The following is a 27,662-nucleotide window of genomic DNA, read 5'->3' as shown; positions in this document are numbered from 1 at the left end:
AACTCAGTACTCTCTTGAATAAAGGCTGTTACTTGACTTTTAAGACGGGGCTCTGTCCATTCCTATAAAATAAGGGTCTTACAAATTCTTATGAATTGACAGAGTGTTTAATTTTAATTGGGAATTAAAACAGAGGAATTCAATTATAGTTATTTGTGTTTCTGCTGGTCAGAGGGAGAAGGCGCTCGGCATTAAACGAATGGGGGCAAGAAATGTGAATTATTTTGCTCTCAAGAAAAGGGCGCCATTGAAAGGAGTGATTGCTGGGGAAGCAGTAAATTTAAAAGTTGACCAACTGAAGGGGAAGATTCCCGGTGTTTGTGGTGCTTGTCGTTTGGTGCGACGCAGATAGGGGGGTGAGAGTGGTGAAACAGCAGTCATTGTCTGTTCTTTTGAGTTTTGATGATGAGTCTTTGCCTGACAAAGTGATGTTACTTATCCTGTACAAGCTTTTGTGCGATATACATTATGTTGTTACAGGTGTCAAGCTTATGGGCATGTGGAAGCAGTGTGTAGGAGGGAGGTTCATAGGTGTGAGAAGTGTGCAGAAGGGCATGAGACAAAGGAATGTGTAGCATTGGGAAGGTATGTGTTAATTTTAGGGTAGCCCATGGGGCTGAAGATCAGAAATGTCCTGTGCGAGAGAGGCAGGTTGAGGTTTCCAGGGTTAGAGTAGTGCAGAAGTTGTCATATGCTGAGGCAGTGAAGAAAGTAGATGAAGATGGGTCAAGGGGAGGGATCCTGAGAGGAGTGGTGTGAGTAGTAGATCTGTACCAGTAGAGGGTTAGGCCAGCAAGTGATACAGTGCCTTGCGAAAGTATTCGGCCCCCTTGAACTTTGCGACCTTTTGCCACATTTCAGGCTTCAAACATAAAGATATAAAACTGTATTTTTTTGTGAAGAATCAACAACAAGTGGGACACAATCATGAAGTGGAACGACATTTATTGGATATTTCAAACTTTTTTAACAAATCAAAAACTGAAAAATTGGGCGTGCAAAATTATTCAGCCCCTTTACTTTCAGTGCAGCAAACTCTCTCCAGAAGTTCAGTGAGGATCTCTGAATGATCCAATGTTGACCTAAATGACTAATGATGATAAATACAATCCACCTGTGTGTAATCAAGTCTCCGTATAAATGCACCTGCACTGTGATAGTCTCAGAGGTCCGTCAAAAGCGCAGAGAGCATCATGAAGAACAAGGAACACACCAGGCAGGTCCGAGATACTGTTGTGAAGAAGTTTAAAGCCGGATTTGGATACAAAAAGATTTCCCAAGCTTTAAACATCCCAAGGAGCACTGTGCAAGCGATAATATTGAAATGGAAGGAGTATCAGACCACTGCAAATCTACCAAGACCTGGCCGTCCCTCTAAACTTTCAGCTCATACAAGGAGAAGACTGATCAGAGATGCAGCCAAGAGGCCCATGATCACTCTGGATGAACTGCAGAGATCTACAGCTGAGGTGAGAGACTGTCCATAGGACAACAATCAGTCGTATATTGCACAAATCTGGCCTTTATGGAAGAGAGGCAAGAAGAAAGCCATTTCTTAAAGATATCCATAAAAAGTGTCGTTTAAAGTTTGCCACAAGCCACCTGGGAGACACACCAAACATGTGGAAGAAGGTGCTCTGGTCAGATGAAATCAAAATTGAACTTTTTGGCAACAATGTCACCCTGAACACACCATCCCCACTGTCAAACATGGTGGTGGCAGCATCATGGTTTGGGCCTGCTTTTCTTCAGCAGGGACAGGGAAGATGGTTAAAATTGATGGGAAGATGGATGGAGCCAAATACAGGACCATTCTGGAAGAAAACCTGATGGAGTCTGCAAAAGGCCTGAGACTGGGACTGAGATTTGTCTTCCAACAAGACAATGATCCAAAACATAAAGCAAAATCTACAATGGAATGGTTCAAAAATAAACATATCCAGGTGTTAGAATGGCCAAGTCAAAGTCCAGACCTGAATCCAATCGAGAATCTGTGGAAAGAACTGAAAACTGCTGTTCACAAATGCTCTCCATCCAACCTCACTGAGCTCGAGCTGTTTTGCAAGGAGGAATGTGAAAAAATGTCAGTCTCTCGATGTGCAAAACTGATAGAGACATACCCCAAGCGACTTACAGCTGTAATCGCAGCAAAAGGTGGCGCTACAAAGTATTAACTTAAGGGGGCTGAATAATTTTGCACGCCCAATTTTTCAGTTTTTGATTTGTTAAAAAAGTTTGAAATATCCAATAAATGTCGTTCCACTTCATGATTGTGTCCCACTTGTTGTTGATTCTTCACAAATAAATACAGTTTTATATCTTTGTTTGAAGCCTGAAATGTGGCAAAAGGTCGCAAAGTTCAAGGGGGCCGAATACTTTCGTATGTTTCAGTAAGAATGGATTTTTAGCATTTATAGCAATGGTTATCAACTGTACTGCAGGGATAGAACGTAACTTGCAGAAATTGAGGTTGTGGTGGCAGCTGCAGAGAGGTATTTGGGTGTGCGAGACTTGACACCAGAAGAGTTACAGGGTGTGTTGAGTGGTGATGTCCCATCCTTTCAGGTTGTTGACATGAGGTAGGACTAAATAGATTTAAGTAATGGATGAGGGTGGTTTTAATTTAATTTATTTGTTGTTGATTTTTTTGTGAATGTAGTTAGATGGTGGGGTATTTTTATTTTTCAAGCAAAGTATAAGTTGTACAGTAGGTGGCGTTGTATGCACGTCACGGTTGCGATCCCCCAATACTAATTTAGAGAAGAAGTGAACCGTGACCAAGAATCATTTCAACGTTAGCTTTTTTTGTGTTATTTAGACGTTTATTAATACTCTGGAACTCAAACTATGACTAATTTAATTGTACAACATCACACGTTTACCTCATGTATTCTTTAATTCGCGTTGGAGACAGGACTTGGTTGATATACGTTATCTAGGTAACGTTAACTAGCCGCTAACATGGCTAACTGTATGGTTTTTCATACTCAAATAGCCTCCATTATGGAGATGCTAGCGAATGCAGCCGTGGCAGATATCTGTAAACTCGTAGACGACGACTATGCAGTGTTTCGTTTGGAAATGACTCAAAGCCAGAAAGAAAACCGGGCATTGCGGAGGAAACTTCAGCTACTGGAACTGAAGGTGTCACGGGACCGCGTCCTCGCCAGTCGTCCCAGTAGTGTCAAGATCCTCGACCGAAACAGAGGAATGGCAAGAGGTACATTTTGCTGGAGGCTCTCGCCCCGTTCTCCTCTGCGCGTGTGTGACCTTAGATACGTTAACCAGAATTCGGTCTTGTTCAGTTTTGGATAGTATGCAATAATTCCTCTGATTACGTATCCATCATATTCTAACCAGATTCTTGATTTACTGCATTTCCTATTATTTACTCATCGAAAACAATGATGCATGAAACATCATCTCAAAATAGTATATCAAGAAGTTATGCGAAGTGTTATTTTACATCCCTGCCAATACCCATACTTGTGTACTAAATAGTATGCAAAAAATAAAATAGTACTACGAATGCGTCATCTAAAGAGTGATTGACTCCCACCATTAGTTTATTTTGGTACAACGCGTCAATTTATGATTATCAGCTGTTGTCAAAAACTTGAGTCAGAAAAGATGAGTGAATTCTACTAGATAAAACGCCAAAATAAGTATACAGTTTAAGTATGTTAGTATTGGTATTCAGACACGGCCATTGTCAATAGACCTTTGAGCATTGACAGTAGCTAACCTAATCACTTATTTCCCCCCCAATCACTCTCTCGGGTGAAGGACATCTCACTGGAGGCCATAGGAGCTTTGTAAAGCCAGCAGGACACAATACATGGAGAGATGACCAACCAATCACTGTTGATGAGGGTAGTGGAACCTCAACCCATCATGTTATTGTGATAGAGGTTAGTGTAATAGTGTTGCATAAAGTGTTACTTTGTACAGCGTGTCAAATGTGTCTCGTTTATTTCAGAAAGGCTCCCCTCAGCTATTCACTTCCTTACATGTACATCCTTATTTATCTGTCATAGGGATCCTTGTGAGACTTCTCTATGACACTGTTATCCTATTCAAATCATATACTGGTAAGAACCTCCTCTTCTTGTGTCAGTCTGTAGATGCTGAGGATGCAGGGCCTGGGGTCAAGCTGGAGAGGTCTGAAGGAGAGGACTCAGGGCAAAGCACAGACATCCAGACTAAAGCGGCTGGAGTGCTCCCTGTAGCCACGGAGGACCCCACCCCCACGCCGCCCAGAACCCGACGCAGCATCACGGAGGTCAGTGGAACGCCGAACGCTGTCCTCAAGTCCGAGACAGACACTGAGACCTTAACTGTAGCACACAGGCTTTTACACACAGGATCTGGCCACAGATCCGAAGCAGAGAGACTGGGGCCACTGGGCTGTCCTCCTGCTCCTGGCACAGAGTATTTACCGGTATTTCACCAGAGCCAGAAGACGGTTAATTCCTGTGGAAATACTGATGGTGATGCGTTAGACTCTGGTGGTGATGATCTGTCTTGTTTTTACACTACAGAGATGGACTCTGGCAACATATCCTTGGGTTTAGAGACACAGACTGATCTGTCTCGAGGGGACTGGAACCAGTACAGTAGTAGTGTATACTCTGAAGGGTGCCTAGATAAGAAAGGGGAGGTTATAGCGGTAGATGATGTGACTGTCAAAGTGGAGGGCGACACTCCTCTTACATGGAATGCAGACGAGACTCACTTAGGAGAAGGACACTCACAAGATTTCTTAGATTACAGGGAAAGCTTAGAGACAAATCCAAATGTCTCGAGCCACTCCCCTGTACGCACGCTCAGGGATCGGGCCCCAGTGTCCACGTCGAAGGGGCCTTCCGATTCACACTGCCGCGTCCTTTTCGATCAGGTATTGAACTCAAACGACAGGGCTAGAGCTCAGGGAGGGGGAAACACATCAGGCAGTAGTAAAGAGAAACGCTTCCTCTGCATGTTCTGTAACAAAGGCTTCAGCTGCCTCCAGAAAGTGGAGATCCACCAGAGGGTCCACACAGGGGTGAAACCCTTCAGCTGTACCCAGTGTGATATGCGCTTCGCTGAGGCTGGCAGCCTGAAGAGGCACCAGAGGGTCCACACAGGGGAGAAACCCTACAGCTGCCCCCAGTGTCACATGCGCTTTACCCAGGCTGGCAGCCTGAAGAGACACCTGAAGGTCCACATGGGAGAAAGGCTGTTCGTCTGAGGTTCTCAGAGAGGAGCTACCTCAGGATACCCCAGCAGAAAAACTATTCCACTTTATAGCTTATTGCGTTTATATCAAATCTAAGATTACTTTTCATTGTAGTGGGCAGAAACGATCCACGGATGCATTTTGAATTACGAGAGTAAAAGATTTCAGTGTTGAATATTCCTGGGTAGAATATTGCATCCAGACATTGTGTGATATACACTGAGTGTACAAAACATTAGGAACACATCGCTAATATTGAATTGCACCCCCCCTTTTGCCCTCAAAACAACCTCAATTAGTCGGGACGTGGACTCGAAAGTGTTCCACACGGATGCTGGCCCATGTTGACTCCAATGCTTCCCACAGTTGCGTCAAGTTGGCTGGATGTCTTTTGGGCGGTGGACCATTCTTGATACACACGGATAACTGTTGAGCGTGAAAGACCCAGCAGCGTTGCGGTGCTTGACACAAACCGCTGCGCCTGGCACTTGCTACCATACCTCCTTCAAAGGCACTTACATCTTTTGTCTTTCCTATTCACCCTCTGAATGGCACACACACAATCCATGTCTCAAGGCTTAAAAATCCTTCTTTAACCTGTCTCCTCCTCTCCGTCTACAATGATTTGAAGTGGGGTTAACAGGTGACATCAATAAGAGATCATAGCATTCACCTTGTTTCACCTGGCCAGTCTGTCATGGAAAGAGCAGGTGTTAATGTTTTGTACACTCAGTGTATAAAGCACATAAGCCTAAAAAGTCTGTTACATATTGTTTGTACTGTGTAGGCTATGTGATGTTCACAAATGCCTATTTCATTACATTCATTGAACTGCTTTCCCAAGACACTTTTAATGAGGAAATGAATGCAATTTATCAAGTTCATGCAGATTTTTAGTTGATGTGTATGTGTGGTTTTCACATGGTCTATTTAACACTTATGTTTAATAAACATCACATTTTACTTTAAGGCTATCATTGAGACTTTTAGTATACATCACATCTGATTTCACCCTATTCTGCATAAACAGAACTTTATAACCAATATACACTTACTAAATATACCTACAATTACCCACACACTAACAAACACCTACTGTACATGTCAAAATAGTTTAGTCATGTTTGTCTGACTTGACTTATCATTGCTGACTTATTTTTACCCACAACATCATATTTATGTCCACCATGATGGGTTTAACAACAACAAAGTAATTCTGTAACTACAGTATAGAACTCAAACATAGTGGGGCTGGGTAAACACTCCGGGGTCATACTTGCAAAAAAATTGACGAATGTTCAGACTAAGCATCAGGCAATGTTCCAACAGCATCCATAACAGAAGTGTAACCGCATGTACCGATAATCAAAGCAACTACATCATGTATTTTACTGACTGATCAAATTGCTTTCTATGTAGAGTGTCTAGCGCCATGTAATTGTCGCAGATTGTGGCAAGGGTTCCAGATTGTGGCATGGATTCCAGATTGTGGCAAGGGTTCCAATCTCACATTAGTTTTTCCCCCCCTTTTGAAATGTAGAATTACATTTGTGTGTTTTGAAGCCTACAGCTTGAAAATGAAAATTTAAGAATGATTTTAATTTCTTCAGCCTTGCAGACAAACACTGCTATGACCTAATATCCATATAATACAGCCTATGCAATATGATTGTGTACACCTAAATGTAGCCCTACAACGTTTTTATATGCATTTTTATAGTCATCTACTTCATCACATATGTGTTATTTGACTTGAAGATGAGCATTAAAGTGTACTAGAGTAGGATTACACGTTGTACTCTCACTATCATCCTACAGATGGCAGTATTGCAGTTTATTTTAAATACGTTTATCAAGAGTCCGGAGGACAAGAATTGACCGTTTTAATTGAGGAAGACGTTTGGCTGTATCAGTATCAGATGGTGAATTACTTCTATTTGATTGTCATCTAACTCGCTGATTCTCATATTCTGTAAATTAGGAACTCCAATCAACAGTAGAGCTATAGCCTACATTCATTCACATCAGATAGTGTCCTCCTTATGCTGTAACCTATTAATCCATATGGGACTTTGCATGGTACACCTCCATTGTCGATAGGCTATAGTCCTACGGAAATAAAAATGTATCACTTCTGAAACCCTCGTGAAATCCATGATTTCAATGTAAAAATGCAGACTGACACAGCTACATAAATCATTGTTGCTACTATAGTACAGGCCATATTATATAGAAGTTTAGGCCTACACTTACATGTACAATGTTTCAGTGCATCAGGAAAGTATTCAGACCACTTGACTTTTTCCATATTTTGTTACGTTACAGCCTTATTCTAAACATTTTCCTCATCAATCTACACACAATACCCCATAATAACAAAGCAATTTTTTTACATAATTATAAAAAAAATAATAAACAGAAATACCTTATTTACCTAAGTATTCAGACCTTTTGCTATGAGACTTGAAATTGGGCTCAGGTGCATCCTGTTTCCATTGATCATCCTTGAGATGTTTCTACAGCTTGATTGGAGTCCACTTGTAAATTCAAATGATTAGACATGATTTGGAAAGGCACAAACCTGTCTATATAACGTCCCACAGTCGACAGTGCATGCCAGATCAAAAACCAAGCCATGAGGTCAAAGGAATTGTCCGTAGAGCTCAGAGACATGATTGTGTTGGCACAGATCTGGGGAAGGGAACCAAAACATTTCAAAATTTTCTAAAACCCTGTTTTTGCTTTGTCATAATGGGGTATTGTGTGTGTGAATTGGGGGACACACAATATAATACATTTTAGAATAAGGCTGTAAGGTAATAAAATGTTAAAATTGAAGGGGGTCTGAATTCTTTCCGAATGCACTGTATGCATGGACAGTGTTTTCCAAAAATGCTTGAAGCGAGGGGGGCTCGAACCCCACGGTCATTTACTAGTCAACGGCTTTAGCGGTGTTTGCCAGTCCATAAGTCCATAAGGCTATTCAACTACTTATTTTTTTAAACAATGTACAATAATCTTAAATGTTATATTGACTCCCACAGTGGACGTGTCATAAGACCCATAAAACCTAGGCTTACTCTGGAGTGACATTTTGATAACCCTGTAAATATCTCTCGGGCAAGGTGACTTATTCATTCGGTTCTATTTACTCTCAGATACGAAAATGCTGACTAACATCAAAGTAGACATCATTCAAGACTGCAAATCCCTGCAAGCTCCTGCACGTCATTTGACACCTTCGCTATCAGCTAGCTAGTTACCTTGATCCAAAACAAAAGATATATTGAACATTTAAATTTACTGTTCCATATTTTATTTAACACATTTGTTTTATTTATGCATTTGGTCTTGTCTTGTACAGAATACTATCCTAGTAGCAGTCAGATATTTATAATGTGCCATGAATACTAGGCTATCTTTTTGCAGATTAGCTATATTGCTAGCTAGCTACCTAAGATGATATTAGTAACATTCCCTTATTTTACCAGATCCTCTTCTAATTCAGCCTGTGGAGGTCTTTATTGAATCCCTTATCATTTCTGCCAACTATGTGAATAAGGTGAAAGTTATTTCAGTTCATGGTGTCAGAATGCACTGCTGTATTATATAAAACAATTCAGAACTAACTTGTTGAAAAAAAAATCTTGCCTGAGCTGTAGGTCCATTTGAGTGCGTGTGCTCACTTAGGCCTGTACATCAACCAGCACTGGGACCACTGGAGACTTGGAATGCTTGCTCTCAAAGTTCTGCTTGAATTTCTTCGGGTCTGCATCTATAAAGGTCAAGTACAAAATGGAGGAAGTTAACAATCTGTGGCTTAGATTGAATTCAAAGTTGACACGTGATAAACTAAGCAATACGATGCAACAAACTTCTACACTTATGAAAGACTGTACCACACAGGCCTGTACAATAGCCTACACATGGAGAGGAACCTACAAGCACATTCAGTACCAACCAATACTACTCACCCGACAGACAGAGCAGGTGTGGACCAGTGCTGCCTTGGCTGCAGGCTTTTGCTCCCTTAGCAACCGCCGCCATTGCAACTTCAACTTGAGAGTGGATCATAAGTTATATATCGATACCCCCCCCCCCTCCCCCAATTGTACCCATAGTACAGAGAATAATGAATTAAACGGGTGCACAGCTCCAGATCTGATTGGCAGGACTGTGTATAAGCTTTTGTTCCAGCCCATACCCGAATACAAATCATAACGAATCACGGAGATAGGCTATGTTAATTACATAATGAAGTCAAATTTTAGAGCTGGGGGCTGGGACAAAACCCTTCACACACTCCTGCTCTTCAGGATTTCTTCCAATGACTGAATCGGACCACAGCAGGAGAATAGAGTTCCAGGTTGAAACAGCTGACCTAGTTGAGAGGTGATTTGCACACTCTTTGGTTCTGGAATAAATAAGTTGCAAATTAAGTTTGCGATTTGTAATATGACAGTAATTATACCTCAAAAACAAACGTGAGAAAACCAATTAATTTAAAACCCACCATAGCAGGCAGGACTAAACAAGGTTTCATAGCCTTGCCTACTAGTTATACTAATGATCTGCTGTCCAGAGGGTAACCGCAAACATAACTGTTTTCCCGAAGTAAAGTTAGCACACTGTTGACTCGAGGATACTAGTCAGTCCATCTTTGAAACCTCTCAAAAATTATACAGCTAGCTAAAGTAGATACAAGTCAAGTAGTACTTGAAGTAGGCTCCCCACCCCTCACCCACAGACACAAATAATATCAATAATGCCTAGCCCTACCTTCATCATAGAAGTTAGCTAGCTAGTTAACTACTTGAATAGGTTCTACCAGCCATGTGGACGATTGAAAACAGAGCAGCAAAGTTTGTTTAGCGATTTAGAGCATATTACTATTTGCCTGTAAATAACCAGACCTTCATACAAACTTTCTATGCTGAATTGTTGACGCACAACCGAAAGTGCTGCCATATCCTGCCAGCATGCCCACAAGCGAGCCACTCAGGCAGAGAATGACACGTGGAAGAGGGTGAGGAACGAGATAGGAGTAACAATCCGGGCTATTTGCTCTGAGACCGGCATAATAATGTAATGAAACGAGCAGGTTTAGGACCCTCAACCTTCTAGCCCTAAGTCAAGCGTGCTACCGACTGCACCAAAAGCATTGTGGCTAAAAACACTTTATCAATTAGATATTCTGTGTTTCAACTGCTGGAGGCATTTTGTTTTTCACAAGCGTACTGTAGCAAGCTGTGAATTCTGCAAACAACATCGCTAGGATGGGCTATTAGCTGAAAAATAGACTATTCAACCTATACTAAAGAATTGTCTAATAGCCAAACTATGTGTGGGGGGAAAAAAACTCCCCAACTAGCAACAAATAATTTGTATCTACCTTTCCACATATACCTACACACATGTATCTACCCACACACGGTTAATGTTCTGAAAAAATATATATACAGTTGAAATTGGAAGTTTACATACACCTTAGCCAAATACGTTTAAACTCAGTTTTTCACAATTCCTGACTTTTAATCCTAGTAAAAATGTCCTGTCTTAGGTCAGTTTGGATAACCACTTTATTTTAAGAATGTGAAATGTCAGAATAATAGTAGAGTGATTTATTTCAGCTTTTATTTCTTTCATCACATTCCCAGTGGGTCAAAAATGGACATACACTCAATTAGTATTTGGTAGCATTGCCTTGTAAATTTGGTTAACTTGAGTCAAACATTTCTGCTAGCCTTCCACAAGCTTCCCACAATAAGTTGGGTGAATTTTGGCCCATTCCTCCGGACAGAGCTGGTGTAACTGAGTCAGGTTTGTAGGCCTCCTTGCTCGCAAACGCTTTTCAGTTCTGCCAACAAATCTTCTATAGGATTGAGGTCAGAGCTTTGTGATGGCCACTCCAATACCTTGACTTTATTGTCCTTAAGCCATTTTGCCACAACTTTGGAAGTATGCTTGGGGGTGTCATTGTCCATTTGGAAGACCCATTTGCGACCAAGCTTTAACTTCCTGACTGATGTCTTGAGATGTTGCTTCAATATATCCACGTCATTTTCCATCCTCCTGCAGCAAAGCACCCCCACAACATGATGCTGCCACCCCCGTGCTTCACGGTTGGGATGGTTTTCTTAGGCTTGCAAGCCTCCCTGTTTTTCCTCCAAACATAATGATGGTCATTATGGCCAAGCAGTTCTATTTTTGTTTCATCACAGGACATTTCTCCAAAAAGTACGATCTTTGTCCCCATGTGCAGTTGCAAACCATAGTCTGGCTTTTTTTATGGCAGTTTTGGAGCAATAGCTTCTTCCTTGCTCAGGTTATGTCGATTATAGGACTCATTTTACTGTGGGTATAGATACTTTTGTACCCGTTAGTTACATCCAGCATCTTCACAAGGTCCTTTGCTGCTGTTCTGGGATTGATTTGTACTTTTTGTACCAAAGTACGTTCATCTCTAGGAGACAGAACGCGTGTCCTTCCTGAGCGGTATGAGAGCTGCGTGGTCCAATGGTGTTTATACTTGCGTACTATTGTTTGTACCTTCAGGCGTTTGGAAATTGCTCCCAAGGATGAACCAGACTTGTGGAGGTATACAATTCTTTTTCTGAGGACTTGGCTGATTTTGTTTTGATTTTCCCATGATGTCAAGCAAAGAGGCACTGAGTTTTTAAGGTAGGCCTTGAAATACATCCACAGGTACACATCCAATTGACTCAAATGATGTCAATTAGCCTATAAGAAGCTTCTAAAGCCATAACATAATTTTTGGGAATTTTCTAAGCTGTTTGAAGGCACAGTCAACTTAGTGTATGTAAACTTTTGTGATACAGTGAAATTATAAGTGAAATAATCTGTCTGTAAACAATTGTTGGAAAAACTACCTGTGTCATGCACAAAGTAGATGTCCTAACCGACTTGCCAAAACTATAGTTTGTTAATTAACAAGACCTTTTTGGAGTGGTTGAACAATGAGTTTGAATTACTCCATCCTAAGTGTATGTAAACATCTGACTTCAACTGTATACAAACTCTGCAAAAAAAGAAACGTCCTCTCACTGTCAACTGCGTTTATTTTCAGCAAACTTAACATGTGTAAATATTTGTATGAACATAACAAGAGTCAACAACTGAGACATAAACTGAACAAGTTCCACACACACGTGACTAACAGAAATGGAATAATGTGTCCCTGAACAAAGGGGGGTCAAAAGTAACAGTCGTTATCTGGTGTGGGTACCAGCTGCATTAAGTACTGCATCTCCTCCTCAAGGACTGCACCAGATTTGCCAGTTCTTGCTGTAAGATGTTACCCCACTCTTCCACCAAGGCACCTGCGGACCTTTTTTGGGGGAATGGCCCTAGCCCTCACCCTCTTATCCAACAGGTCCCAGACGTGCTCAATGGGATTGAGATCCGGGCTCTTCGCTGGCCATGGCAGAACACTGAAATTTCTGTCTTGTAGGAAATCACGCATAGAACGAGCAGTATGGCTGGTGGCATTGTCGTGCTGGAGGGTCATTTCAGGATGAGCCTGCAGGAAGGGTACCACATGAGGAAGGAGGGTGTCTTTCCTGTAACGCACAGCGTTGAGATTGCCTGCAATGACAACACGCTCAGTACGATGATGCTGTGACACACCGCCCCAGACCATGATGGACCCTCCACCTCCAAATCGATCCCGCTCCAGAGTACAGGCCTCGGTGTAATGCTCATTCCTTCGACGATAAACGCAAATCCGACCATCACGCTTGGTGAGATAAAACCGCGACTCGTCAGTGAAGAGCACTTTTTGCCAGTTCTGTCTGGTCCAGCGACGGTGGGTTTGTGCTCATAGGCGACGTTGTTGCCGGTAATGTCTGGTGAGGACCTGCCGTACAATAGGCCTACAAGACCTCAGTCCAGCCTCTCTCAGCCTATTGCGGACAGACTGAGCACTGATGGAGGGATTGTGCGTTCCTGTTGTAACTCGGGCAGTTGTTGTTGCAATCCTGTACCTGTCCCGCAGGTGTGAATTTCGGATGTACCGATCCTGTGCAGGTGTTACACGTGGTCTTCCACTGTGAGGACGATCAGCTGTCCATCCTGTCTCCCTGTAGCGCTGTCTTAGGCATCTCACTGTACGGACATTGCAATTTATTGCCCTGGCCACATCTGCCATTCTCATGCCTCCTTGCAGCAAGCCTAAGGCACTTTCACAGGTGAGCAAGGACCCTTGGCATCTTTCTTTTGGTGTTTTTCAGTAAGTAGAAAGGCCTCTTTGGTGTCCTAAGTTTTCATAACTGTGACCTTAATTGCCTACCGTCTGTAAGCTGTTACTGTCTTAACAAGCGTTCCACAGGTGCTGGTGCTGAAAATCTAGCTAACTTGTTGTGCAAGTGTTGCACACCAACAGAACCTACACCAGTCGAGCAATTCATTTCAACAATAATCTTCATTTTAATTTGACTTTACAAACATCGAGGGCTTAATTGTAGACTATTTTTTTGGAGGCTAGACCTACATAAAGTAACTTAACTGGCTGAGGTAGGCTATGAGGCTTAGCAGCCTAATAGAAGTAGGATTATTTTATTAGGCAACTAGTCAAAAATGTAGCATCCAACATAAAACAATAATTTCAAGAAAAAAAGTCTGCACGGTGGAACTAAAACAACGGAATGAATAATGAAAAGCACACATTTGTAAATCCCAAACTCTAAAAGTCATTGGAAAGGTCGATTTAAAAAATGATTTGTGACATTGTGGTTACAATAAAGAATGTAAACAAGATGCTGTGTTTTTATTTACAGTAGTGATGGACAACTGGAGGCATTTTGAAAACAAATGTTCAAACACTTGTTTTTCAGAAGTTTACTGTAGTACTGTAGCAGGTGTGGCCCATCACGCAAACAATGTTTCCTATTAGCAGGACAATGGACTTTTTATAGCCCAGCTACGGCTGTGAAAACCCCTCCACTTGCAATGTATTCAATGCTTAAGTACTCTAAAGTGTTACATTTCTAACTCAAAACAGCAGTACAGTATTTCTTCATCACCACTATGCTTTCGTTAATAAAATAACGAGAAAAAACATTCAAATGCAGATGTTTATTTAAACTACATTTTAGTCACACTTCCACCCAGCTCCACTACCACGGGTAAAACCTTGCTGAGATGATCAATGTATTTGTTGAGTTGTTGTATCGTCAATTTCTCTAGCCAAAACATCTTGATCTTTGCTTGTTGGCTTGGCAGAGTTACGGATGAATGTTTTCAGTTGATACCAAACAAGTTCGATCGGTTTTAAATCAGGAGACCTACATGTAGAGATGAGAAATCTATATTTTTAGATATACTGTAGGCCTACCGTAGGTGTTGTAGGTCTTTTATTTATGTATTTAAAAAAAAATGTAACCTTTATTTTACTACATAAAGGTCTACTTACTCTGCTGGTGTCTTGACCCAGTATATGCCCTCATTTTCAATGCAAACCTGGGCGGCAGTGTGTTGGGTCATTGTCTGCATTTGGCCTAACAGCCATTTAGGCCAAGACATTTGGCCTAACAGCCAACATTAGGTACAATAATAGAAATATACATGTAAATAGGCCTAAACATAACTAAATATTGCTATAAATCCTGCCTTGAAAGAAATGATGTGGTCCCAGAAACACCTCTCTGACATAGGGCCCAGCATATCTCTTGATGATTTCTTCCTCAAAAAAATCTCGAGCCATGATACCTGAAAAAGGAGACAACAGTGAATTATTGTGGAACACATAACAAGTCCGTGAGGCGTAGGCTACAACTACGCCACGGTTGATTCGTCTGTGAAGATGACGACATTGAATGTCTCGTCAGCTTTGATCCATGCCTGGGCCTGCAGGGCGCTTTCGTATGTCGGACGAATCATTGGGTCGAAACTACAGAACAGTACAAAAGAAGCGAACACACATAGTTAATGTTCTGGTAATTAAAAAAAAGTGTATATATATATATATATATATATATATATATATATATATATATATATATATATACTTATTTTCCACCATAATTTGCAAATACATTCATTAAAAATCCTACAATGTGATTTTCTGGATTTTTTTTCCCCCATTTTGGCTGTCATAGTTGAAGTGTACCTATGATGAAAATTACAGGTCTCTCTCGTCTTTTTAAGTGGGAGAACTTGCACAATTGGTGGCTGACTAAATACTTTTTTGCCCCACTGTATAACATTTCTTACCGAGCCTTTCATGCAAGTTTGTTCAACTGTCCTCTTCTGACTGATTTGAGTGATGTTGTGCGGTGATGCCAGCAGATTCCTGATGGCCTATGCTGATCGCTCATCGTCTTCATTCATCAGTGAGTCGATGGCTTGAAGTGTCTCGCTGGAAATGGAATACAATGTAAAAATGTGCAGCATACAGTAAAAACCAGCAGTTGATTTTATATAGCATTATTTTTAGCATTATTTGGCCTACTTTACAGTCGCCTACTGTACCTGTACATTTTCCTGGGCTTTGCGAATAGCACTGTCCATGACCAAAATCCAAGTCTACCAGTATTTTTTTTAAATGTCTTCAGTTGGTTTTCCGTTCCTCCTGAATGCCCTAATCTGCTCACTGAAATGAATAGAGATCCTGGTCACGGTGCTACAGTATGTTGTACAGCATAATCAAAGTGAGGACAATCGGCGATCTGCTGTATGCTTAGCCTATTGTAACCTGAAACCCCCACCTTTCCAGTACTCTTCACCGCGTCCAAAACTCCACCCTTAACGCAGTTACCATTCAAAAACGAGCTGTTTATCTAAAAAACAAATGACATTGCGTCCAAAGAGAACAGACGAAATGGACATTGTTTTCAGCAAGCCAGCTTCTTTCTATGGTGATACCCGTTCAATGGTTAGGACTGTAACCACCCAGTGTTGCCAACTAATTTTCACGGTAAGTTGCTAGAGGCAGGTTGATTTGTTGCTATGTTCTGGCTGTTTTGATTGAGACATGTTGATTGATGTTGTTTGTTCTGTTCAAGATCAAACATTCGTGACCAACTATATTCATTGGGTTTGGCTTGTCGAACCCGTACTGCTGCTGCTGCAGTCAGCTAACAATTTGCTGTTGGCCTGCTGCTGCTTGGGCACGAGCTGAGCACCTGCTGCTGACGTCACTCACAATGCACTTTTGCAGCCAGGCACGTGTGTTGTGACTGTGTGTGTGACAGAGAAAATAGTTTTGTGTCATTTAGAGGGGAAAATGTGTGCATTTTATCGTTTGAGTCACTTTTCAAAAGTTGCTAAAAGTTCAAAATACATTTTTAAAAGTAGCTAAATTTGGTGTCAGGTGCTGTTGGACACAAAAGTTGCCAGGGTAGTCTGAAAAGTTGCTAAATCTAGCAACAAAATTGCTAAGTTGGCATCACTGTAACCACCAGAGGACTTGAAAATGAGCCGAAACTGAGAGGATCACCAAAAACTAAAGGCATTTTGGTTTCATTTTATATTAAAAAAAATATTAATAGAATGTATATGTGTATAGCCTATCAATGTGTATGCATACTGTGTAATAAAATCGATAATTGTGTACTAAAAATATGATTGTGTTTTTGCAGAGCTTACAACCATGCCGACAGCCATCCGTGGAAATCAAGAAAGCGGTAATTTTCGCTAGATTCTTAAAATGTGTACGCAGCATTTGTGTGTTGGAGTCACTTAATTGTTCATTGATCTACCATTTCAATCATAAAATATGTAACTATCAAAATAGAGAAATGAATCTGTGTATGATGTAAAATGCATCATACGCAGATAATATCTATTATTGTATCATTTTAGAGCCAAGGGCCATAGCACATGTCACAATTGGTTACACAGTGTAACGGAGTCACTGGCCTGAATCCAATCTGGAGCCAGTCAGTCTACGTCTGTATAGCATAAAATTACAGTGCCTTCAGAAAGCATTCACACCGACCCCTTGACTTTTTCCACATTTTGTTGTTACATCCTGAATTTTTTAAAGATGTTTTTTGTTGTCACTGATCTACAGTGGAATTATGTTTTTACAAATTAATTAAAAAAGAAAAGCTGAAAAGTATTCAACCCCTTTCATGGCAAGTCTAAAGTTCAGGAGTACAAATTTGCTTAACAATTCACATAATAAGTTGCATGAACTCACTGTGTGCAATAATAATGTTTAACATGATTTTTTGCATGACTGCATCATCTCTGTACCCCACACATACAATTATCTGTAAGATCCCTCAGTCGAGCAGTGAGTTTCAAACACAGATTCAACCACAAAGATCAGGGAGGTTTTCCAATGGATCACAAAGAAGGGTACCTATTGGTAGATAAGATCAAATGAAAAACGCAGACATTGAAGTTATAAAATTACACTTTGGATGGTGTATCAATACACTAAGTCACTACAAAGATACAGGCGCCCTTCCTAAGTCAGTTGCTGAAGAGGAAGGAAACTGCATAGGGATTTCACCATGAGGCCAATGGTGACTTTAAAACAGTTGCATAGTGTAATGGCTGTGATAGGAGAAACCTAAGCATGATCAACAACATTGCAGTTACTCCACAATACTAACCTAATTGACGGAGCGAAAAGGAGGAATCCTGTACAGAATAAGGCACTAAAGAATACAGCAAAAATTGTGGCAAAGCAATTCACTTTTTGTCCTGAATACAAAGTGTTACGTTTGGGGGCAAATCCAATAGAAAACATCACGGAGTACCACTCTCCATATTTTCAAGCATAGTGGTGGCTGCATTATGTTATGGGTATGCGTGTAATCGTTAAGGACTGGGGAGTTTTTCAGCATAAAAAATAAACAGAATAGAGCTAAGCCCAGGTAAAATCCTAGAGGAAAACCTGGTTCAGTCTGCTTTCCACCAAACACTGGGAGATTAATTTGCCTTTCAGCTGGGCAATAACCTTAAACACAAGGCCAAATCTACACTGGAGTTGCTTACCAAGAAGACCGTGAATGTTCTTGAGTGACGGCGTTACAGTTTTGACTTAAATCTGTTTGAAAATCTATGGCAAGGCATTAAAATGGTTGTCTAGCAATGATCAACAAACAAATTGACAGAGCTTGAAGAATTTTGAAAAGAATAATGGCCAAATGTTGCACAATCCAGGTGTGGAAAGCTCTGAGACTTACCCAGAAAGAGTGATTCACTTGTCATGAATGGACCTACCAAAACTTACCAGAAGGAGCAAAGGTTGTCATCATAACATGTAAATCAATATGATTGCAATGGTTTAGACCTCCAAAAATGATTTAATTCACTGTTCACTATTTTCACAGCTTTTCAGGCTTAGCCTGACTACCCATCCACATCGCTCCGGTAGGTTTAGTCTGACCTGTTCAAACTTCAATATAGTATCTGTTTGTGTGTGAGATATCACCTATTCTAACTGACATTGGTAATAAAACAGTGACTATGTTTGTATGTGTTCACAGATACAATATAGTAAAAAAGAAAAACACTAGAATGAGTAGGTGTCCAAACTTTTTACTGGTAAAGGGCGGCAGGTAGCCTAGTGGTTAGAGCATTGGGCCAGTGACTGAAAGGTTGCTGGATCGAATCCCTGAGCTGACAAGGTCGTTCTGCCCCTGAACAAGGCAGTTAACCCATTGTTCCCCTGGTAGGCTGTCATTGTAAATAAGAATTTGTTCTTAACTGACTAGTTAAATAAAGATTCAATCGGATAGAAAATACTGTATTTCATTACACCGTACATCATCTTCATGCATTCGGAGAGCATAGTATCTCATTTATTTTGGGAAGTTGCATTCAAGACAGGATCAACATTGTTTCAGTTGATAATAAATCATGTTTTGTTTACTTACTTTTTCCTTAACTTGTTTCTATAACTTTCTAGCAAGTCAAGCTATCTTACAGAACAGATAGCTAGCTAGCTAAAAGCTAGGCTATATTGTAGCTAGTGATCTTCACTCATAATAATTATCACAATAAAACTAAAACGGGAAGCAACAGTCATAAAGTATAATTGGCTTAACTGCCAATGCATCTTATTTTTTAACGTACTATTAAAATAGTACTCACTTATAGGAATGGGTAAATCAATACAAGTTGCTAGCTATCCCATAAACCCGTCTTCGAAAATCACATATTTTCATCTTCTATGGTTTGGTAACTTCCGATTCTTCGATGGAATCTGGCCTGACTAAAGAAGACTGCACAGTTTGGAAAATTTCAAACGGAGCCTTCATCTGCAGAGAAATAAAAACCCATATTTATGTTTATGTATTTTCATTACAACACTATATAGACATATGACATTTGAAATGCCTTTATTATTTTGGAACTTCTCTGAGTGTAATGTTTACTGTTAATTTGTATTGTTTATTTCACTTTTGTTTTATCCACGTCACTTGCTTTGGCAATGTTAACATATGTTTCCCATGCCAAGAAAGCCTTTAAATTGAAATTGAATTGAGTTGCAGCGGTGCATATTGCCTCCCAATGAAATGAATAGACTTCTGCCTGAAAGCATACAGTTTGACGCAACCGATGTGTACAACGCTTAACACCGTGTAGCACCCACTTGGGTGATGATACTCGAGTAGCCACAAAGGCGCTGGAATCTCACCACACAATGTTCATGGTCAGAATAGTTTATCACACTTCAGTTGCCACTTTTACGAGACCCTTTCCTCTCTTCCCCTCAAGCCAGCTAACTGATTTGAATCATCAAAATGATTAAAATTATGATTAAAAATATATTTTTTTAAATGTATAGAAGGGATCAATCTCTGGCTGCTGTTACGGCACCATGCCGACAAAAATCTCCCATGGCTGGAGCAAACATTGTCACTCAATAATGGACTTACTCAGCCACACAAGTCACACACTCAAGGTTGGCTGTATTTATACTGATGTATGTCAGTCACCATATCACTGTGTTCATCAATGCAACAACAACCAAAACATGCTAAAGTCAAGTCCCTCTTAACTGTTTCTCAACAGAGCTCACAACACAAGCTTATCTGGGTTGTTCTCATGAAACTGGCACTTGACAAAAAAATAATATATATACCGTACCAGTCAAAAGTTTGGACACACCTACTCATTCCAGGGTTAGTTATTCACAGTGCATATGGGGTTTGTTTACAGTCTGGGTTGGGGATTTTCAAATGAAGCATTTTTTATATTTTACAAATATTTGTATGGAACTTATTATTTTTTTATAGGAGGAAAATATGTTGGTTTGAGTACTCTGTTGTTTGTTCAAGTGACCAGGCCCTTAAGATCAACTTCTTTGTAAATATTATGAAAAAATATTTGAATCACTGTTCTGCAACATATGCTTAAGCTATTGAAGTACTTGCTTTGCTAGACCTACGGGATAATGTTTGCTTTATACATGTTGTTTTATGTTCTGAATCTAGAAAAACATGCTAAACATTTGGAGGTTTGTATTACATACAGTGGGGAGAACAAGTATTTGAAACACTGCCGATTTTGCAGGTTTTCCTACTTACAAAGCATGTAGAGGTCTGTAATTTTTATCATAGGTACACTTCAACTGTGAGAGATGGAATCTAAAACAAAAATCCAGAAAATCACATTGTATGATTTTTAAGTAATTCATTTGCCTTTTATTATCTATCTCTTATCTTTATATTTGAGGTGCTTTTCTCACAGACCGTTTCTTTATAAGAGGCAGTGACTAGAAAATAACTGTGAAACAATTTTAAACCTTATGTATATATATTGTTAATCTGTAGTTTAGGACACTATAAATGTAGTGGGGAAGGGGACTTATAGCCCTTCCCCTTCTATTAATACAACATAAGCATAATCAATTATTATAATGCATCAAACATTTGGTGCAGCCTGTATTATGACCCCAATTTGATCCCGTCATTCTCCAGACCCTCCTCACACCCCTCCTCCTTCACCAGCAGCACCTCCTCTTCCTGGAAGAGAGAGGTGATACAGATTACACTAACATACACTCCCTCAGGTACGTACATATACACACACACACTTTCAACACGCCGTTTTTTACCCATCCTCACTTCTTTTGAGTCCTATACTGTAGTTACAGAATGACTTCATTGTTGTTAAACCCATCATGGTGGACATAAATATGTTGTGGATAAATGAGTCAGCTATGATAAGTCAAAGTCATCAGACAAACCTGACTAAACTATTTTGAAGTGTACAGTAGGTGTTTGCTAGTGTGTATATGTGTAGGTATATGTGGTAAGTGTATATTGGTTATAAAGCTCTGTCGGGTTTATGCAGAATAGGGTGAGATCAGATGTGATGTATATTAAAGGGAGTTTCAAATAACGAGAACAAAGTCAAAATGTTTATTTATTAAACATACACGTTTTAAATTCACCATATGAAAATCACACATACTTCTGCATGAACTTGATAGACTGCATTAGTATACTCATTAAAAGTGTATTGGGCAAAAAAATAAGTAGTTGAATGGAAGGAATTAAATTTGTGAACATCATATATCCTACACAGTACAAACACAATATGTAACAGACTCATTAGACTTATATATCACAATGTCTGGATGCAATATTCTACCCAGGAATATTCAACACCGAAATCTGTTACTCTCATTATTCCAAAATGCATCTGTGGATCTTTTCTGTTGACAACACTCATATTTGTCTTTTATTCAGGGTTTGATGTCAGTCAGAAGCTATCAAGTGGAATGGTTACTTTCTATGTTATAGAGTGGGGATGTTTTTTCTGCTGCTGTATCCTAAGGTAGTTACTCTCTGAATGGCCTCTCTCCCGTGTGGACCTTCAGGTGCATCTTCAGATGGTGCTGATGGGAGAACCTTTTCTCACACTGGGGACAGCTGTAGGGTTTCTCCCCTGTGTGAACCCTCTGGTGCCTCTTCAGGTTGCCAGCATGGGCAAAGCGCATGTGACACTGGGTACAGCTGTAGGGTTTTTCCCCTGTGTGGACCCTCTGGTGAATCTCCACCTTCTGGGGGCAGCTGAAGCCTTTATTACAGAACATGCAAAGGAACCGCTTCTCTTTACTGCCAATTTTTGCTCCCCCTCCCCGAGCCTTGGACCTTTGGTCATTTGAGTTCAATACCTGATCGAACAGGCCTTGTGAATCAGAAGGTGTCATTGGCATGGACACTGGGTGTAAAGAGGAGTTGGTTGTGACATTTAGATTTGTCTCTAAGTTTTCCCTGTAGTCTAAGAAGTCACTGCTGTTGTCCTGCGAGTGTCCTTCTCCTAAATGAGTCTCGACTTCATTCCATGTCAGAGGAGCGTCGCCCTCCATTTTCACAGTCACATCATCTAAGGCCAGACCCTCCCCTTTCTCATCCAGGCAGTCTTCAGAGTACACACTACTACTGTACCGATTCCAGTCCCCTCTCATTGGATTAGTCTGTGTATCTAAGCCCACAGGCATGTCACCAGGTATCATCCCTGTCTCTGCAGTGTAAGAACAAGATGGATCATTGCCAGTCTGTAATGCGTCACCTGAGTCCTGATGGGACAGAACTGTCCTCGGGTTACCGTAAAGTAAATACTCTGAGCCGGGAGCAGAACGACAGCCCAGTCCCCCCAGCTCCAGTATCTCTGGGTCTGACCTGTGGTCAGATCCTGTGTGCAAAATCCTTTGTGTTACAGTTAAAGTCTCTGTGTCTGTCTCTGACTTAAGGACAGTGTTCTGCGTTCCACTGTCCTCTGTGATGCTGCGTCGGATCCTGGGCGGAACTAGGGTTGTGGTGGGGTCCTCTGTGGCTACAGAGGGCGCTCCAGCCGCTCCAGCCTGGATGTTTCTGCTGTGTCGTGGGTCCTCCTCTCCTTCAGACCTCTCCAGCTTGACACCAGGACCTGCAGCCTCTGCATCTGCAGGCTGGCAAGAAGAAAGGAGGTTATTACCGGTACATAAGTAGGATTAGATAACATTGTCATAGGGGAGTTTGTGAGACTTCCCTATGGCAGATAAATGAGGATGTACATGTAAGCAAGTGAATAGCTGAGGGGAGCCTTTCTGAAATAAACTGGCCACATTTGATGTAATACTATTACACTAACCTCTATAACGATAACATGCTGAGTTGAGGTTCCACTCCCCTCATCAACAGTGATTGGTTGGTCATCTCTCCATGTTTTGTGTCCCGCTAGCTTCACAAAGCTCCTGTAGCCTCCAGTGAGATTTCCTTCACCTGAGAGAGTGATTGGGGAAAATAGGTTGTTAGGTTTAGCCATGGTCAATGCTCAACACTATTGACCATTTTGACACGGTTTAGAATTGACAAGGATGTAAGGTAACACTTCACATAACTTCTTGATATACTCTTTATAGATTGATTGCCTATGTTCAATGCAGCACGTTGTTTTCAATAAGTAAATAATAGTACATAACGTAAATCAATTATCTGGTTAGATATTTTGTCATTGTACAAAATAGCCAAGCAATTATTGCATACTATCCAACAAACTGACCAAGACCCATTTCACCATATCTGGTTAAGACATCTAAAGTCACACATGTGCAGCCTCTTCCTCCTGAAAAATGTGCGTACCTCTTTCCATTCCTCGCTCGAGGATCTTGACACTACTAGGACGACTAGCAAGGACGCGCTCTCGCGTTGTTCTATCTGCGCGCTCCCGTGCCACCTTCAGTTCCAATAGATGTAGTTTCCTCCGCAATGCCCTGTTTTCTTTCTGGCTTTGAGTTATTTCCAAACGAAACACTGCATAGTCGTCGTCTACGAGCTTACAGATATCTGCCACGGCTGCATTCGCTAGCACCTCCATGATGGAGGCTATTTGAGTGTGAAAAACCACACAGTTAGCCATGTTGGCTAATGTTCACAGCTAGCTAACTAGCGTTACCTAGATAACATTTATCAACCAAGCCCTGTCTCCAACGCAAATTAAATACTACAGGGTGTAAGTATGTGATTCGGTGCAGTTCAATTAGTCATATTTTGAGTTCCAGGGTGTTAATAAACGTCCAAATATCACAAATAAAAATGCTAACGTGGAAATTGTACTTGGTCGCTGTTCACTTCCGGTTACACTGAAGAGAAGGGGATCTTATTGGTTGGCGTTATAGCTCAAAGGGGGTTGTTAAATGAAAAATAATTGCGCGCTGTTCTTTGAATTACGGTAGTGAACCGAAATATTCAAGGCCCACGTCTCATGCTATTGGTCGTTCGATAGCCAATGTGCTCTCAGCATCCCTTTCACCGCGGTGTTCGAGGAGAAGCAGTCTGCCTATCGCATTGACGCGTCCTTCCAGCTATTAACGATTGACTGACAGATAACAAGCTAAATACCATACTATTGACAATGTCTAGAATTGGCAAGGATGTAAGGCAACATTTCTCATAACTTCTTGATATGCTATTTATTGATCAATGTATTATGTCCCATGCATCACATAGTTTTTGTTGAGTAAATAAAAATAATAAGTGCAGTAATCAAGAACCTGGTTAGAATATGATATTGTGTCTTTGTGCTGGCTAGAGATAATTATTGTTATCGATCAATAATGACAAATCTTTGATAATTTAGATGGAAAGGTACTGAGGATGGTAGCTGACTCTATAGCCACTCCTATCTGTCATATTTTTAATCTGAATTTAGAGGAAAGTCTTTGTCCTGAGGCCTGGAGGGAAGCCCAAATAATTCCGCTACCCAATAGTGGTCAAGCGGCCTTTACTGGTTCTAACAGCAGACATATAAGCTTGCTGCCAGCTCTTAGCAAACTGTTGGGAAAAAATGTGTGTGACCAAATACAATGCTATTTCTCTGTAAACAAATTAACAACAGACTTTCAGCATGCTTATAGAGAAGGGCATTCATGTACTGCACTGACACAAATGACTGATGATTGGTTGAAAGAAATGTATAATAAAATGATTGTGGGAGTTGTACTGTTAGATTTGAGATATTATTGAATATTATTGACCATAATCTGTTGTTGAAAAACATATGCGTTATGGCGTTCAACCTCTGCCATATCATGGATTCAGTGCTATCTATCTAATAGAACTCAAAACATGTTTTTTAATGGAAGGTTCTCTAATGTCAAACATGTAAAGTGTGGTGTACAGCAGGGCAGCTCTCTAGACCCTCTACTCTTCTCTATTTTTACCAATGACCTGCCACTGGCATTAAACAAAGCATGTGTGTCCATATATGCATCAGCAACCACAGCTAATTATGTAACTGAAACCCTTAACAAAGAGTTGCAGTCTGTTTTGGAATGGGTGGCCAGTAATAAACTGGTCCTGAACATCTCTAAAACTAAGAGCATTGTATTTGGTACAAATCATTCCCTAAGTTCTAAACTTCAGCTGAATCTGGTAATGAATGGTGTGGCTGTTGAACATGTTGGGGAGACAAAATTACTTGGTGTTACCTTAGATTGTCAACTGTCATGGTCAAAACATAGATTCAATGGTTGTAAAGATGGGGAGAAGTCTGGCTGTAATAAAGCGATGCTTTGCTTTAAATATTCAACTATCCTTGTTTTAGCCTAGGTTTACTGTCTCTCTAAAAACAGGTATATCCAAGCCTGTTTCAAATGACAAGTTAACAAAGGGTTAATGAAGGGTATGTGGTTAATTACCCTCTTCCACAAAACACTTCACAACTATATGTCAACTTAAGAATAGTTCCAAGATATCCCCTGCGTACATCTCGAGGCACACTGTTACAATTTCTCCCGGTTGTGGACACTCCTATGTCTGATAAGGTTAGTCAGGAAGGAGAAGCTCTTGTAACATAGTTTGCACTTGAAGGGCCTCTCCTTGGTGTGAACGGCCTGGTGCTCCCTCAAATAGTCTGCTCTAGCGAAGCGCTTCCCACATGTGGGGCAGGCGTACGGCTTGTCAGCGTTCGTCCTATTACTCGGCCTCCCACATTGTGACCCAATGACACCAGACGAGGCAGAAGCAGGAGCCACCACCCTCAGGTGGTTAGTCTTTGAGCTCCATCCTTGACCTCTAGCCATTGGTTGGGTGTTTTTGGGATTGAGTGTTGTGTTATAGGCTAGGTACCTCTTGTGGTGAACGCCCATCCTGACCCTGTCTGTATTGGTGGGGTAACCATGAGGTAACTGAGGAAGGATAGACCCAGGTGCAGGCCTTCTATGAACCCATTCACCAGGCATTAGACAAGATCCTGAAGGAGAAGACAGACTTCCTGTTAGACTCCCACCGAGGGTGTCTCCCACTACTCTCTGTGAAGGCTGAAGCCCAGGGTGACCTGAATTGTTCATCATGGATACTGTGGTGTTTGTATCATAGGAACAGGAGGGTCTATCTCTATCAGCCCCAGGTCCTGCTCCATCTCTGCACTGAGACTGTGAAGAGAAGGGTCTGGGCTGCAGACTGGATCCCTGACTGGAGCCTCTGTCTATCTGATGACCACCAGGACTGAGGTTGTTCAGTCCACCTCTCCACTGGTTGTGTTCTGTGTGGTGCTGGAGTCTCTGCCTCTCACGGTTTGGTTCTGTTTCTGACTCGGAAAGGAAAATCGACGGCTCCTGATCCAGTGTCCTGATCCGGAGCCAAGGTTTGTGACCAGCCGCCTCAGAGGTCCAGTTTCGCCTGCCAGCAGCACCGGATATCAGCATGTCCTCATGGACTGCAGACTGTAAACACACATTGCATAAAGGTTTATATAAGAAACTCTTTGCTGTACACACAAAACATGACATGATATTATAAAATGTTAACAGTCAAGTCCTTCTCTAACACTGTGATTAATGTACCTAACAATATGGAGCCATTGGTGTTTATTTTATTTTTTTAATCCAAATGTGTTGATTCAAGAATGAAGTATGTTTTGGTTCGACTGGGATAAGGGAAACTCAGCCCTTGCAATGATACAAAAAGTCAGCACAGAGTAAATGTATTTAATTTCAACAAAACGGTCATACACTCATATAATGTGAAGTACAGTACTTTTATTGCACAAAACGATACGTGTCAAGTAGAATAACTTCCCACTATGGTAACACTATTTTCTGTAAATCTGATACCCTCAATTTGATCAAATTAATTTTAGAATAAATATTCAACATTACATTACACACAGCTTGACTACTTTATGTAAAGTAAACATTAATTAAGTTATTATCATTTCCTCATTATAAAATGTGTCGTGTGTTGGCTATCATTAATGTGATGACGAATGTTTTATCAAATCGATGAACTATGTTTAATTAGTACGATGATTAAATTAATCCTGTAACAATGAACTAATTTTCAATCTTGGGGCGCCACAGAAAAAGTTTATTTAACGAGTTACCGTTTTCCGAATGAACTCTTTAAAGAAATAAATATCTTTTACATTTCAGTCATTTCAGTCATCATTATTTGTTGCCTTCTATCAGTCTCATTCTTAATGCCGCAAAATCCTTGGATATCTGCGTGAACCCTAGCATAAATGATGAATCAGC

At 40.8% G+C, this 27,662-nt stretch overlaps 3 protein-coding genes across 3 annotated transcripts in view; 1 reads left to right on the top strand and 2 right to left on the bottom strand.

The window, feature by feature from the left end:
- The first annotated feature begins 211 nt into the window (after window positions 1-211).
- LOC110534664 (uncharacterized) lies at window positions 212-7,358 on the top strand. Its single transcript, XM_021619590.3, has 3 exons — window positions 212-3,220; window positions 3,787-3,911; window positions 4,118-7,358. Exons 1-3 carry the CDS (start codon window positions 2,962-2,964, stop codon window positions 5,228-5,230), a joined length of 1,497 nt encoding a protein of 498 aa, XP_021475265.3. The 5' UTR covers window positions 212-2,961; the 3' UTR covers window positions 5,231-7,358.
- Window positions 7,359-21,547: 14,189 nt separating this feature from the next.
- LOC149980167 (uncharacterized) lies at window positions 21,548-24,283 on the bottom strand. The gene is made up of 3 exons (XM_090187532.1): window positions 23,770-24,283; window positions 23,279-23,409; window positions 21,548-23,096 (listed from the first exon to the last, which is right to left on the bottom strand). Exons 1-3 carry the CDS (start codon window positions 24,044-24,046, stop codon window positions 21,984-21,986), a joined length of 1,521 nt encoding a protein of 506 aa, XP_090043658.1. The 5' UTR covers window positions 24,047-24,283; the 3' UTR covers window positions 21,548-21,983.
- Window positions 24,284-24,580: 297 nt separating this feature from the next.
- Window positions 24,581-27,662, bottom strand: part of LOC110534675 (uncharacterized) — a 28,179-nt gene continuing 25,097 nt past the window's right edge. Inside the window, exon 7 of the mRNA XM_090187427.1 lies at window positions 24,581-26,852. Coding sequence (XP_090043553.1) covers window positions 25,911-26,852 — 942 coding nt within the window. The 3' untranslated portion in view covers window positions 24,581-25,910. The remainder of the gene's footprint in view (window positions 26,853-27,662) is intronic.

Source organism: Oncorhynchus mykiss, chromosome 10 (genome assembly GCF_057628025.1).
Source record: "Oncorhynchus mykiss isolate SJ-2025 chromosome 10, ASM5762802v1, whole genome shotgun sequence".
In the NCBI taxonomy this organism is placed as follows: domain Eukaryota; kingdom Metazoa; phylum Chordata; class Actinopteri; order Salmoniformes; family Salmonidae; genus Oncorhynchus; species Oncorhynchus mykiss.
This window is presented reverse-complemented; position numbering and strand designations above follow the sequence as displayed.